The 15,504-nt window shown below is 39.6% G+C and overlaps 1 protein-coding gene across 7 annotated transcripts in view; it reads left to right on the plus strand.

Annotated features, from left to right (window-relative positions):
* Trpc6 (transient receptor potential cation channel, subfamily C, member 6) overlaps positions 1–15,504 on the plus strand; it is a 136,886-nt gene that overhangs the window by 52,291 nt on the left and 69,091 nt on the right. For all 7 annotated transcript variants that reach the window (XM_011242360.3, XM_006509850.3, XM_011242359.2 and 4 more), the window contains one exon: positions 13,543–14,317. In XM_011242360.3, the coding sequence (XP_011240662.2) occupies positions 13,543–14,317 (775 nt within the window). The remainder of the gene's footprint in view (positions 1–13,542; positions 14,318–15,504) is intronic.

The following is a 15,504-nucleotide window of genomic DNA, read 5'->3' on the forward strand; positions in this document are numbered from 1 at the left end:
TTAAAAGTTTTGTCTTTGGTATGACAGGGTTATGTTTGTTTGTTTGTTTGTTTGTTTATTCTTTTTTACACATACCTTTTGACTATATCAACCTACAACTTAGTTTCCAGTTTCTGCCAGATCTTTACCCCTTCATGTCCCCTTCCAACTTCAGTCTATTGATACCAATCAGTACTGGTCTTATATGCATGGATCTAGGGCCATCTACTGGAACATGGGCACCTAACAGGGGTCATTGCCTGAAGAAAAGTGACTGCCCCTAACCCAGCAGCCTCCAAAAGCACAGACTCCAGTGAGCCCATCCCCCAGCCCCATCTATGCTCCACACTGTTCTTCCTTGATCTTGAGTGAGTCTCCTGCAGGCAAACACAGCTGCGGGTGTTTGTGAGTGCAATAGCGTTGTGTCTATAAGACACTGCTTTACACCAGATCTTCCCAACCTCTGGCTGCTGTGTACAAGTTGTAGTCACCTAGCTTTGTGTTTGTGTTGTGCCCACTGATGTGGCTTGGCTGGCTCATCTATGTGCTTCCTTTCCCAATTCACTTTAGAGCAGTCTCAGAACTTCATAGGTGGAGTCACCTCACCAATCCCACGTTAAGTAGAAGTAAGTTGCAAATGGAAGAAGCATTATTTCATCCTTAACAACATAAGTAGCTGCTTTGCAGACACTGGCTGGTCACACTAAGGTAGCTTTTGTAATGATTTAGTGTTTTGTTTTGCAGAACTGGTCTTAAAAACGATATAGGCAAAGGGCTGGAGAGGTGACCCATTGGGAAAGAGCATTTTCCAGGCCTTCTGAGGACACAAGTAACTCCAGTTCCAGGTGATCTAACACCAATTTCTGGCTTACACAGCACTCACATGTATGTGGCATGATACTTGTTAAAAATATAAAACTTTAAAACAGTACAGATAAAAGAGATCATATGATAAAACAAGGAAACCTGTGTTTAGCACCTTTACTTCTAAAGGCAACATGGAATTGCCTGAAAAGGGTGAACCTCTCTGAGCTGTGGTTTGTTCTGTGCATTTAGGACAGTGTAGAGAGCAGCAGATGGGAGTCACTGGCCTTGCCAGCTTCCCAGACATCTTCTGCTGCTCTGTTGAGCCTCACAACTCCCAGGACTGGCTCACCATATGCTGCTGACTAACCTAGGAGCTCTGTGCTGGTTTTCAGGCTCCACACAGCAAATCTCAAGCTTCTCTGTGTGTGAGGAAACAGCCTCCCACTGTGCCACACTGGCAGGATTTCTTCATCTTGCTGTTTGTTTATTTAGTTAAAAAAACAACTATAAAACGAACAGGATTTTAACATAAAAGCCAGACTTGCTCCTTCTAATGATCAATGATGCAATTCTTAGGTAGGAATGGGAGCTAAATGTTATCAAATCCATTATTTCTTTAAAAATTGTAGTTTCTTTAACCTATTTCTATCACAGCAAGGAAAAAATGTCAAAATATAACCATCTGCAAACCTGAATTTGCAACCTTACATCTGTACTTGTTCATGAAGCCACCGTGTTCAGTATCTTTGTGTTCTGCAAGAGCTGTAAGTGGAATTTTCCAAATTAACACACACACACACACACACACACACATACACACACACACACACACACACACACACACACACACACACACACACATACACACACACACACACACACACACACACACACACACACACACCTCTTCTGTCACTCCTGTGAGAACAACATTTTTATTCTCAATTTTCAGGAAGATGGTCAACAAATGGTAACGCCAGAACCAAAATCCATGTCTGCTTCCTCTAGCATCTGTGCTTTTAGTTGTCAGAATTTTGTATGTGTGCTAAAATCTGAGCATGGAATGAGGAGCTAAAAGCAAAGAATAAAAAATGTCTGGGCCAACAGAGGAGATAAGTTAGTAAAGGGCTTACTGTGTGTCCTACTCGTCAGGATTCTACTGAGTAACCGAATTTACAGGATGAATCTCTCTCTCTTTCCTCTCTCTCTCTAACTCTCTCCTATCTTTTTCTCTCTCTCTGTATGCATGTATGAATGTATGCATGCATGTATGTATGTATGCATGCATATATGTATGTGTAAAAGGTATTTATTAGAATGATGTACAGGCTGTAGTCAAGCTAATTCAACAATGGCTGCCTATGAATGGAAAGTCCAAGCTACTGAGTCCTCAAGGCTGAATGTCTCGGCTAGTGTTCAGTATATGCTGGAATCCCAAAGAAGTAGGCTCTAAAGTAAGTGAAAGGATGGATTTCTAGCAAGGTGAGGGTGAATAGGCAAAGAGCAAGAGCTTCCATTTTTTGCAAAATAGGCTTCCAGCAGAAGGTATGGTCCAGATTAGAGATGGGTTTTCCTATCTCATACAATCTGGATTAAAGGTGTGTCTTTCTGCCTCAAGATCCAGATTAGAGATATGTCTTTCCCTGGCTCAAAAGATCTGGATTAGAAATAGATCTTCATACTTCAAATTAAACAAAAATCTCTCACAGGTGTGCCTTCCATTTTGGGTTTTTAAAAAATTCCAGATATAGTCAAGTTGACAGCCAAGAAGAGCCACCACACTGAGCAAGTATGAAGACCTGTGTTGAGCTCTTCAGCATCCATGTAAAAGGTGGATGTGACATCTAGATGGTGTAGAGGGAAAGAGCCCATAGGCTCATGGGTAAGCCAGACTAGAAGAAACAGAGAAATTCCAAATCAGTGAGATTACCCATTTCAAAAGAACCAGGTAAAGAAGTGGTTGAATAAGACAGCTGACATGAGCGTCTAGCCTCCACAGCCCCCACTGGCAAGCAGAGCTATTGTAGAAAAAAAAATTTTTTTTTAAAGTAATTCTGGTGCAGGATTTCTACCCACCTTAGACTGTTTATGTTCCCATATGAAAGACACACACACACAACCTTTATATTTTAATATGCCTTAAGCAGCACAATAGCTGAGCAATTACCTATCTTCCATGCTGTTAGAATCTACCTTTCTATTGTTAATCCAACCTATTACTTACTATGTTTCATCTGGGCTGGTCTTAGCTCTAATTGGCTCACCCACATGGCCACATTTTTCATAGCACTGCTAACTCTTGGTGGCTCTCCTTTCTCCTCTTCTTTCTCTTCTTTATAGGTGGAGGAGCTAATAACTAAAATCTAGTTCCCTAATTGGTTGCTTGGCTAAATAAAGACAGCAGATCACTGGGTGAAGGTATGGAGGCAGGTTTTCCGGGTCCTAGTGAGGAAGAGGAGGACAGGATATAGAGAAAGCCATTTTGGCCAGGCAGGAGAGAGGAGCATGGGCTCCATGTAGCCTGGCTAGCTCAGGTTAGAGCCAGTGGTAGCTTACAACACCAGATGAATTCTAACCTAGAATAACTGATGAGTTTATGACAATAGATTCCAAGCCCAGAGGTTGTGACATTTGGCTGAATTTAAATATTGTCTGTTGTTTTCCATTTGCGACAATTCAAGTGGGCAAGAGAGAATGCACAGGCCTTGGCAGTCGGTTGTTGGCAGTCAGCAGAGTCAGCCACAGGGGTGGATGGTCAGTATAGAGAGAGATCAGCTCCCAGCATTTATGGGAAAAGTGTAAGCGAGCCATGGGAGCTGGATGAGAAGGCCTTTGCAAGCCTGAGAGGCTTGGCAAAGCTAGCGGTGGGGGCTGGGTGAGACCACCAGCACCTAGCTGGAGCAAGTGTGGATTAATTAAAATTACACACAACAGTTCTTCTTTGGTCTAATTGTGGCTTCTCTTCCTATCCTCTCTTCTTTCTCTAAGGCTGCCAAAACCCAACCTCACCTATTTCTCTTCCTCCCAACCCTGCAGCTATTGGCTGTTGGCATTCTTTATTCACCAATCACAGTCAACTGGGGCAGAGTCACTCAGTGTCTTACCGCTGGACTCTCTTATCTTTGGAGCAAACAGCCTTGGGGCCCCCAAATTAGCGTTAGAATACAAGCAGCATTAGGCCAACCCACTGCACATAGCCCCCAGACTTGTGCTTACAAATGCACATGCAGCATGCTGGCACACAGGTACACACAATGCCTCAGGTTTTACATCATGATATAAGAATATCATAAGGACAATTTTCCAGAAAATAGATCAATTTTGAAATCCATTGGGGTTTACTTACTGTTTATAATGCTTCTTAAAACTGGACCCAACATGTCTAAGACATTAGCCCATTAAAAAACAGAATTATGTATTATAGAAAGATCTTAGTTATCTCAAAAGAGTGTGTAAAAGTCCATAAATTTAGTCTTCTGACAACTTATATAGCCAGATGTAAAACTGACTGTCAGACTTGTGATTTAAAACCTGATGTGTGATTTAGGAGGTTGTACTCTGATAATAAGTAAAATCTTATGTATAATAATTTCATGTGCTTTAAAGTAAACATGGTCTCAGTATGCATTGATCTCACTTCCCTTCCTCCCCCGAGTCATATGGAAATCTGGAAGACGCACAGTTTCTTGATAGTATACAGCTCATGTCATTTAAAATTATTTCTCAGATGGAGTAGGAAGCCCATATAGTATGGATGTTATCGACGTAGCTATTAAAGGTAAATTAGTTTATCACTGGATTGAAAGCTTCTAGATGTGGAATAATAAAAGCACTTCCACAACATTTTTGGAGATTGAAAGCCCCCCAAATGATCTTGATTCAGTTTTCTTTTTATAGTTTCTCTCTATTAGTTTATTTATTTATAGATTCATTAGAGTGTGTGCTTTGTCTCATCTTGGCTTTGGAATCCAAAGAAGAGTTTAGGGTTTCAGAGCACAGATGCACAGGAAAGATTGGAAAATATATAATGAAGGCCCAAGTTGGAATAATGGAATGCACTTTAAGAACAGTGTCTTCCAGGCCAAAGCACAAATACAACGAAGATAAATAAAACCCAAGGCACTGAAGATGTTAATTTGGTCATGATGGTGGCTCTGATAAAGACCTCATGGAAGCAATACTGGCCTGAGTGTTATGGGGGTAACTGACTGCTTTCTGATTGACTCTAAATCCACTCCAAGAGTTGTATTTCCTATTTGTCACTGTTAAAAGGATAAGAACATGTGGCTAAATTGGCCCAGGGGGAGAACACAATACTAGTATTCTGCTAAATCGTCGTAGTATTAAAACACATTTTATTTTCAGTTGACGTATAAATGATTTCACACACGAATATGGGTTCTGCTATACAATTTATAATGATCCTGTCAGGCTTAGCATATGCATCACCCCAATAGTTTATTGTTTCTCTGTAGTGAGAACGTTTAAAATTCCCTTCTAATGATTATAACATTTAGGTCATTATTAACTCATTGTACAGCCTATTCTTTGATCCTAATTATAGCACTGTACCCATTAATCAGTCTCTTCCTTTCCCTCTACCTGTGATCTTTCCTGTCTTTTGCAATCACTACTATACTTGCTACTAGTATGAGATAAACATTTTCAGCATCCACATATGAGCAAAATCATATGGGCTATTGTCCTCCTGTGCCTGGCTTATTTTTCTTAATATCCTGTAGGTTCATCCATTTTTCTATAAACCACAGGATTTTAATGTTTATGGCTGAATAATATACTATCGTGTATATGTACCACATGTGTTTTATGCACACAAGCTGGTGGTGGGTTATCCACAGATAAACTACTTAGATTTTGTCAATTATCATCACATCACCAGCTTCAAAATTATGAAAAATAAAAGTTATCATATATCAAGTAGAGCATTCTTTTTAGGAGATTTATTTATTTATTTATATTGTATATTTTCTTTATTTACATTTCAAATGTTATCCCTTTTCCTGGTTTTGCTCCCTTCCTTCCGGAAACACCCTAACACAGCCTCCCTTCCCTGGATCTCTCCTCTCATTGATGTATAACAAGACCATCCTCTGCTACTTATGCAGCTGGAGCCATGTGTAATCCTTTGTTGATGGCTTAGTCCCTGGGACCTCTGGGGGATCTGGTTGGTTGATATTGTTGAGCCAAAGCTCTGACAACTCAGAGCCTCATATGAATATTAGCAAGAGCTTAAAACCCAGAGGGATTAATTCTGTTAGAGACTTATTTATTTGTTTGTTTGTTTTTAAAGATAAAAGACTTGCTTGAACTTGAATGTGTCTTTCTTGGCAAAGCTTAGAGACGTGAGAACAACCACCACCCAGTAAAGCATCCCCTGGCATCCTCTCTGTACATGTGTTTACCAGTCGTTTCTGAAAGAGTTCACCATGGCAAAGTTAAGCTCTCCATGGATCTTGGGCTGGGTGTTGTTGGCTTGTTCCATCCTTGCACTCTGTGCAACGTTTGGGGACCATCATTGCAGATCATTGGGCTCACTTGTCTCATGGCAGTGGCCTATGATTCGGCCTATGGGGATGAAGTATGGTTGCAGAGGACAGGAAAGTGAGGTCCTGGCCCCTGGTTCATTCCACAAAGGGCAGAGCCTCTATTAAACTGTTCTCATTTAAAGTGACTTTGTTTCACTTTTGATAATTTAAAAAAAATATTTATTCTGTCTACCTCCCCCTTTCTCTCCTTGGGTGTGTGTTTCTATTCACATGTGCAGCTTCCTGTAGAATCCAAAAGAGGGTGTCAGATCTCTAGGGCCAGAGTGACAGGTGGCTGTTAGCCATCCAACATAGGAGATGGGAACTGGTTTCCTGCTCTTTGCAAGAGCAGAGAGTGCTCTTATCTCTAGGCCATCTCTGCATTCCACTTTTCTGAAGACTGATTTTATATCACTTTATATTTTCACCTAAGCTGTCCTGGTGTGGATATTGCACATTATTGTGCTAACACTCCCTTCATTAAACCCACTTTATTCTGTGTACATTCTGTAATTCTGTCCTGGCATCTGCCTTATTTAGATGTTACATGTGGAATGGGAAAAGATCTGTATAAAATACACAGGACGAGGAAGTTGTTGGTAATAGAAGCAAAGGGTTTAAACTTCTTCCTTTGGCATAATTTGGGTCTATTTTGCCTATGTTATACACAAAGGTTTTAATAGTCTCAAGAACACTCATCAAAATACATAAAAGTGAATGCCTGTCCCCATGATTCTCCCAAAGAACATTTCAAAGAAAGAAGGCATGGCAATGAAATTAGCTGGACTCTAACTGGAAGCTGAAAACACAGAACAGCTATGCATATCAGATGTAGTTCTTCTATAAAAGCCAATCTCTATAACTTCCAGCAATCGCTTGTCTTTTTCCTCTTAAAGTTTGGCATATAACTGATTCAAACGAGATAATAATCGATGAATAAAAACAAAACATGCAATCCACAGTTTGTGCCATGAGCAAGATCTTTTTTTTTTTTTTAACCAACATTTTTGCTACCTCTGAATGACAGGCATCTCTGGCTCCATTTTGTCCAGGGATTGTGAAGACAGGCAGTGATGGAATGTGACTGATCAAGTGGAAAGTTAGGTTTGATGAGATGAAATAAGTTCACAGGAAAACCAAAGCCAATTGAATGAAAGCAGAATAAAAAAAATGCTACCTAGAAAACTCTCTGGAGTTCAGCAAGGTCTGCTATGTATTGTGAAGAGGGATAGCCAGAGACTTTGTGCAGTGTCAAGTCAGGCAGGAAGACCAGAGCTCCTGGGAGGCTATTAGTTCTATCTTTAAGGGTAAAACAATCTCGATGTGCAGCATTGAAGACACACCTTTCAATTTCGTTATTCCCCACTGAGGTTGTTGTTTGCTGAAGAGTACACAGTGTTACATTTGCACAGCAAGCCGCACTGTGGCTTAGGCTGTATGTTTTCTCTCTCTTTGTTGGAGCATTGGACATTATGACTGCTTTCGGGTTAATGCAGAGTTTGAAGGCTGTGAACTTGATTCCCTTGACAGATAGGAGTCACTCATTTCATATATGTACTGACCTCTCACAGAACACTCTCCCAAATGTGTGAATTCAGTGCTGAATAAAGCCAAATAGTTTCTGCTCCCAAGAGACCAAGACACATCCCACTAATATTTATTGCTTCTTCAACTCCAGAGGAAGGCCTGGGATATGTAGAGAGAAATTAAATAGGTAGGGTCAGGACAGACCTAGTGTTATGTAATTATAATGAAATGATTTCTATCATTCATCCTGAACGATGATTGTAAACTAGTTACTTGTATTGATCAACAGTCTCTAACCATGTCTGATTCTTCCGGGGAATAATTGTACATGTAATAAAATACATATCTCCAGATATCTTTCATTTCCATTTTCCAAGGCTAAATCTATAAAGTCTACTTTGTGGTCTCTAATATTAGCTTTAGTAAACAGATTTGTGCTTGAGTTTTCATATTTACCAGAATTTTACAGAAAAAAACATGAAACAAAAACCAGAACAACAACAACAACTGCAAGCTAAGCAAGGCACTTATCTTGGAGCTTACTTTGTACAGGAGCACTTTCATTTGATAAAAGCACACTATCTTGGAACAGGAAGTAGAGAAAATTACCGTACATGCTCTGGCCCCTAGCACACAGTCATTCTGCTCAGCAGCTAATTCATGCTGCTGGCTTTTACAAGTGAGATGGAGTATTCCATCATTCGCTATCTGGGGCAACAGGCACTATTTGGCCAGAGACAAGAATCAGGGAAATGAGGTATGTAAAAACCTGCTTTTCATGACTTGATAGCTGAGCATCATATGAGTTGGAGGTTAATATGAGTTATTTCCTAGAACTGTTATTTATATATAGTGATGAGAGCAAAATGTAAAAATATAGAGATTAAAAATATAGATTATTAAACTTTTAACCATGCTAAATATAACTGAATAGAAAGGAAAAGGGTGTGTGTGTGTGTGTGTGTGTGTGTGTGTGTGTGTATGTGTGTACACATCTTTAAAACAGAAGAGATGATTTTGCAAAATTACCTTGTAGTTGAAATGAAAATATCTCTTGTTGACCCAGTGTTACGGACTGAGGAGTTGTTCTTTACAATAGGTGTTTGTCCCAGGCTGTGTTTTCTATTAAGATCCAGTCCTATATAACAGCTTTATAAAACCCACTTTCAGAGAGGTAATGTGGTCTATTAGCAGGTCATCTATTCCCTGGAAGAGCTGAAATATTTCTGACATTAAAGGTTACTTCATCCACTTTGCATTTACAGTTGAACGTCAGGAATCTTTTTGTTTGTTTGTTTGTTTTGTTTTGTTTTTCGAGACAGGGTTTCTCTGACTAGTCCTGGTTGTCCTGGAACTCATCAGGAATCAAGCAGCTCATGACCAAAAATGAAACACAAAACTAAACCAAACCAAAAACCAGATCTTTCCATTGTTTTCTTACTCTGTGGCTTTGAGTGAGTAGGGGCAGACAGAAGCCATGTGTCTACCAGCCTGGAAGCAGCATCTCACTACCTCATGCCGTGGGAACTAAACTCTCCATGCCTGTATTTATTGTTCTTTTAAGGCAGGAGACAATGCACATGTATGCAAACATTCCCAATTCTTCAATGAAACAACATAAAAGACAAAATGGAAAGCCAGATTTTTAATGAAAATATGCCTGAAATTAATGTCACTGCATTTCACATATATTTGTAGCAGAACCATTAGGACAGGACAGGGTGGCTTCTCCCTAGAAAACGGCGTTCTTTTCCCATGAGGATGTCTTTCTGCAAGAGGGAAACCCGAGCGTGAAAGGAAAAGAGGGCATGTCTCAGGACTAGTGACTTGTCAAAATAGAACATGACATTTTTCAAAGAAATAGTAAGATAATAAATTTTTATTTTTAAATTTTAGAATAAGTATGTCACTACTAAGGCAATATAAGTTCAATTCAAACTTACACATGTATTGCCTGCAAATACAGCTGTGGGGGCTGAGCTAAAATGTGATGTATTAATGTCTATAGAAGAGGTAAGGCGACTTGTGTAGTCATCATCGTAGTTTGGCTTTGCCAGGGTGCTTTACTTGAGCGAAGAGTAGCAAATGGTGAAGTCCAAGTGCCCTTGCTCTTTTGAGTGCCTATTCATGAGGATGCAATGCAATCCGAATCTAAGTGCTTTCCAACTCTTAACTTTAACAGACTCCCAGGGTAATACTTTGAGGCAAGCTCCCATAGTCATTTGTTCCCATTTTAATGAGTTTCAAAGGGCAACCAAGAGGGTTAGAGAGGTGACTCAGTGGTTAAGAGTGTGTGCTGCTCTTCTAGAGGATCCTAGTTCACTTTCAGCCACACATTAGGTGGTTCACAAGCATCTGTAACTCAGCCCCAGGGGATCCAGTTTCCTCTCTGGCCTGTAGGATACCTGCACTCATAAGGTGGCACATGCACATGCAGGTATATGCACATAAGTAAACATAGATAGCTACTTAAAAATGAACAAAAAGAGACTTGGTTCTTGATCTCAAAAATACTTGGTAATATTTTATGCCTTTTCTCCATTGTTGTTGTTTGTTGTTGTTGTATTTTTCAAACCATCCTTCATCTTCAGGTGACAGATCTTCATTTCCTCATCTTTCTTCATCTTTCAACATTCTTGTCTACAACAGAAATCATGAAAGATGGTATGTGTATATATATATATATATATATATATATATATATATATATATATATATATATATATATATATATATATATATATATATATATATCACAGGAAGTGAAAGCCCAAGGAGCTTATCAGAAGCTAGAAAAATGACAGAGAGGGAAGAGGGCTAAGAATTTCATAGGAAGAATGATGGATGGCTGTTCTTATAACACACCTCATCTGTCTTGTTAACTTAGAAGTAATGCCTTTCCCAGACACTCCTGTTCTACTCAGAAAACCTGCTTTGCTAAACCAACATCAGCCTAGCTCTCCTAGGGAGAGGTGGAACTCTCTTAGAAGCACATGAGGACTGCTTTACAGAACAGGAAAGCTAATTCATTATGCATCATGGTCTATGTGTGGAAAAACTGTGACACACAGAGACCAAAGCAAACATATGGAAGCAAGTAACTACAGAGCAAATTCTTAGAACTACAATCTGCACAGCCTGTTTTCTTAATATCTCCAGAGGGATATAAAAGGATACTGAAAAAAAGTATTACAGAATAAATGTTTATGCCATATGATGGCTAAGTGCAGAAAGGCCCTGGCCATGCAAGCCTGAAGGTCCTAGCTAGGTTCCTGGAGCTCATGGTAGAAGGGTAGAAAACACTCCTGAAAATTGTCCCCTGATCTCTACACAGGCAAGCACCCACCTCACACCATACACACACCAGTAGTTATAATAATAATGATAATAATAATAATAATAAAATATAATGGTTAACAAAAAGGAATATATTTTATTATAGTATATAATAACAAACATGTGATAGTAAAAGGAAAAATATAATAATAAAAGCAAAATATAAAGAAACATTTGAAAAAATCTTGAAAACTAAAAATACAGTAGCTGAAAAAAAACTCATTAGTTATACCACAGGATAAAATTGATAAAAAATTCTCCCAGATTATGATATACACAGATAATTGGAAATGAGAGAAAATGGTAATAACTTAAATATCAATTATGAAAAGTCCAACTTCCAAATCTAGGGAGTTAAACATAAAAGGCTAAAGTAGGAAGTAACACTGTCTAAGACCTATGGCAGAAATGTTCTCAGAGCTGTAGAGGAGAAAGGGCTCCCTGCCTGAACCTATCATCTAATCTTAAAAGAATAGAGACGAAGAAGTGAGCATGAATCCAATGCACATTATGCTTTTCAAGCACCATGCCTTGTCTGTCCCTCTGCCTGCCACTGCACTCCCACCATGAAGATGATGGCTAAGCCTCTGAAGTGTAAGCAAGTCCCCAGTTAAATGCTTTCCTTTATAAGAGTTGCCTTGATCATGGTGTCTCTTCACAGCAATAGAAGAGTGAGTAGGGCAAATACCATATGGTCAGCCCTGAGATAATATGCATACAAGTAAAATTACATAGACTGAGAAAGTTATATTTCTGTATCTGAAATTAGTAATATGAATGTATATGTATGTGTATATGTAACAATAAGTTTCTTTTAAAATGAAGCCATGAAACTGAAAGAAAGGGGTATATGGGAGGGATTGGAGAGAAAGAAAGTGAATGTGGAGAATAATATATTCATATTATTTCAAAAAATACTCCCTTAAGTAGGCCTGTCCTGTTCCTCTTTGGCTTTCCAGTAGGTGATGGTTATTACCATCTTATTAGATTTGAACAGATCAATTGAAAAAGAGTCCTCCAACCACAAGAAAACGTTCCGACATTGTTTTCGATCCATAAAGGATAGATTTCTTCTTATAGTATTTTGATCAGGACAAAGGTTCCTTAAGTTTCTTTCTATATAGGCTAAAGGGCTCAGTGAAGGCCAGCAGCCTCTTGGCCACAGTCTCCTCACCATGATGCTTTCCTTTCTTCCTGGACTCTTGATCATGACTTCTTCAAGTTTGCAGCAATTTTGCAAGTTGGCAGAGTTGAAGTCTTTCTTGTCCCACAAGTGCCCTGCTGAAGAAAGCTCCCATTTACTTTCACTTCAAGTCCCAACTCTCAAATGCACATTTATCTGACTAGTCATTCTTCCATTTTTGACTAGAAGCGAGGCTAGAAGGCCATGTTCTAGGCTCATCACAACAGCAAAGCAGACAGTAATGGGGAAGTGTGCTGAATTATGCTTTTAGATGATAAGATTTAAGGAAATAAATAGTATATTTTTCAGTCACAATTTTCCTGGAGTAATGTACATAAGAATGACTAAACACTGAAGACTTGGGTAAATTTACTATCCTGTTTGCCAGTTAAAAATGCTTTCATGTTCTTTATTCTAGTTTCATTTCTATTAATATTACAAATACCTTGACACAAACAACTTAGAAAAAATAGTTTATCTGGCTAACGATTCCTGGTTACATTCCATCCCTGGAGGGAAGTCACAGGGGCAGAAGCTTGAGACAGCCGATCACAGCACAGCCACGAGCAAGAGCAGAGAGGAGCAAATGCATCCACGATAGCGCCTTGCTTCTACTCTGCTAGCTCTCTTGACTCTTATACAACCCAGAGCTCTGATACAGGGAATGGGGCTGCCCACAGTGAACTGAGTACAACCAGGAAAATCCCTGATGATCATCAGGTTGCTTAAGATGCCAATCACACCAGCCAATCAGATCTAGATAATAATTCATTAAGACTCTTCCCAGGTGACTGTATATTGTGGCAAGTTGACATTTAAAACTAACCACCACAGTGACCAATAGCATTTCCTAAGTTCTTACCATCTGCAGTTCAGAAATACCATTGTCTCTCAGTGAATGACACAAGAAAAAGGAAGTCAATCACCAGGGTCTCTACCTCAAATTGGAATGTTAAACTCTGTAATGTACTTATCTTTCCTAAATAAGAAGTTCTTGGAATTCATTAGCAAATAAATTAATTTTCATCTTATCAGATAGAACGTCTAGAGATGCTGAGGCAACATCTAATATACTTGAGAATTGCATTAGGTGAATGACAGGTCATTTGGCATACAAAAATGCTCCTAATATGATTTCTCCACTGTCTTTCTGTCTTATTGCAGCCGGGGTAATGAAAACAGACTGACTCACCGGCGGCAGACGATTCTTCGTGAGAAGGGAAGAAGGTTAGCTAATCGAGGACCAGCATACATGTTTAATGATCATTCAACAAGCCTGTCTATTGAGGAAGAACGCTTTCTAGATGCAGCTGAATATGGCAACATCCCAGTGGTGCGGAAGATGCTAGAAGAGTGTCATTCCCTCAATGTTAACTGTGTGGATTACATGGGCCAGAATGCCCTACAGCTGGCTGTGGCCAATGAGCACTTGGAAATCACAGAGCTGCTACTCAAGAAGGAAAACTTGTCTCGAGTTGGGGATGCTTTACTTTTAGCCATTAGTAAAGGTTATGTACGGATTGTGGAGGCAATCCTCAACCATCCAGCTTTTGCTGAAGGCAAAAGGTTAGCGACAAGCCCCAGCCAGTCTGAACTTCAGCAAGATGACTTTTATGCCTATGATGAAGATGGGACGCGGTTCTCCCATGATGTGACCCCAATCATTCTCGCTGCACATTGCCAGGAATATGAAATTGTGCATACCCTCCTGAGAAAGGGTGCCCGGATTGAGCGGCCTCATGATTACTTCTGCAAGTGTACAGAATGCAGCCAGAAGCAGAAGCATGATTCCTTCAGCCACTCTAGATCCAGGATCAATGCATACAAAGGTCTGGCAAGTCCAGCATACCTGTCATTGTCCAGTGAAGATCCAGTCATGACTGCTTTAGAACTTAGCAATGAGCTGGCAGTGCTTGCCAACATTGAGAAAGAGTTCAAGGTAGGTTGTTCACAAAGTTCAAGGACTAAGTAGATGTATAAGTGATGTGCTGTAAAATATCAGAGCAAGGAATATACAATATCTACCAGGTTTCAGCAAAGTTCTGTAGAAGCTGTCATTTCAGCTATGTGCAGAAAAGTTGACAGGAATTTAGAAGGCACAGAGAAAGGGAAAGTAAAGCCAAGGTGTGTTTCCATGATGTGCTAATTACTGTGCATGTTAGGATTTATTGGAGCTGTTGGGGGCGGGGGGGATGAGAAATGTATGTGGTATGTGTGTTTATGTGAGTGTGTGCTAATGGGTGCATGTGCACATGTGTGTATGTGGAGCCAAGTGCTGTCATTGGGTATCTTCCTTGATCAGTCTCTACCTTATTGTTTGAGACAGGATCTCTCACTGAACCTGCATCTCATTAATACAGCTAAATGTCTGGGTAGTGAGCTTCAGGTATCCAGTATCTGGACCCAGTTCTAGGGTTACAGACATGTGTCTGTGTGCATTTTTTAAAACAGCATGCTCCAGGGATCTCAATTAAAATACTAATTATTATTAAAATACTAATCATTGTACAACGGAGGCTTCATTGACTGAACCTTTTTCCCAGTCTCAATTTTATGTTTCATTCAAGAAGTATAATTATTGTTGTAATGATCTACTTTCTATCAGACACTTTGCATTGACCACAGTCCTAAATGGGTAGTCTTGACTATTGTAAGCTTGACAGAATTAAGCCTTGGCAGTGGACATACAATTAGCAAGCAAGCAAGCAAGCAAGCAAGCAAGCAAACAAATAAACAAACACAAAACCAAAAATGGAAGACCAGAGAGTTTATTTTAATACTATAGAAGAGCAAATTTCCTGACTCTAGTCTAAGGTCAAACCAGGAGTAAGAAAGTTCAAAGGGAGAGATCAGTACAGGATAACCTTGTTGACAAACCCATAAGTCCATTGGTGTCACCATATGTTTCTGTAAGTTAACTCTATAGACTCTTTTCTGAACTGCAATACCACATAGGCTGCTTGTAGTAATACAATGATTCATTTTAGGCCCCCAGTTCCACATTCATTTCACTTATGCCTTAAGAATCACCAGCATCCCTATAGTTCCGAAGGGAAAGTTTTCCTGCAGCCTTTCCAGCTCAATTAGTTATCCCTAGAGGTCTGTGCCATGCACATGGCTCTCCAG

Source organism: Mus musculus, chromosome 9 (genome assembly GCF_000001635.26).
Source record: "Mus musculus strain C57BL/6J chromosome 9, GRCm38.p6 C57BL/6J".
Classification (NCBI taxonomy): Eukaryota; Metazoa; Chordata; class Mammalia; order Rodentia; family Muridae; genus Mus; species Mus musculus.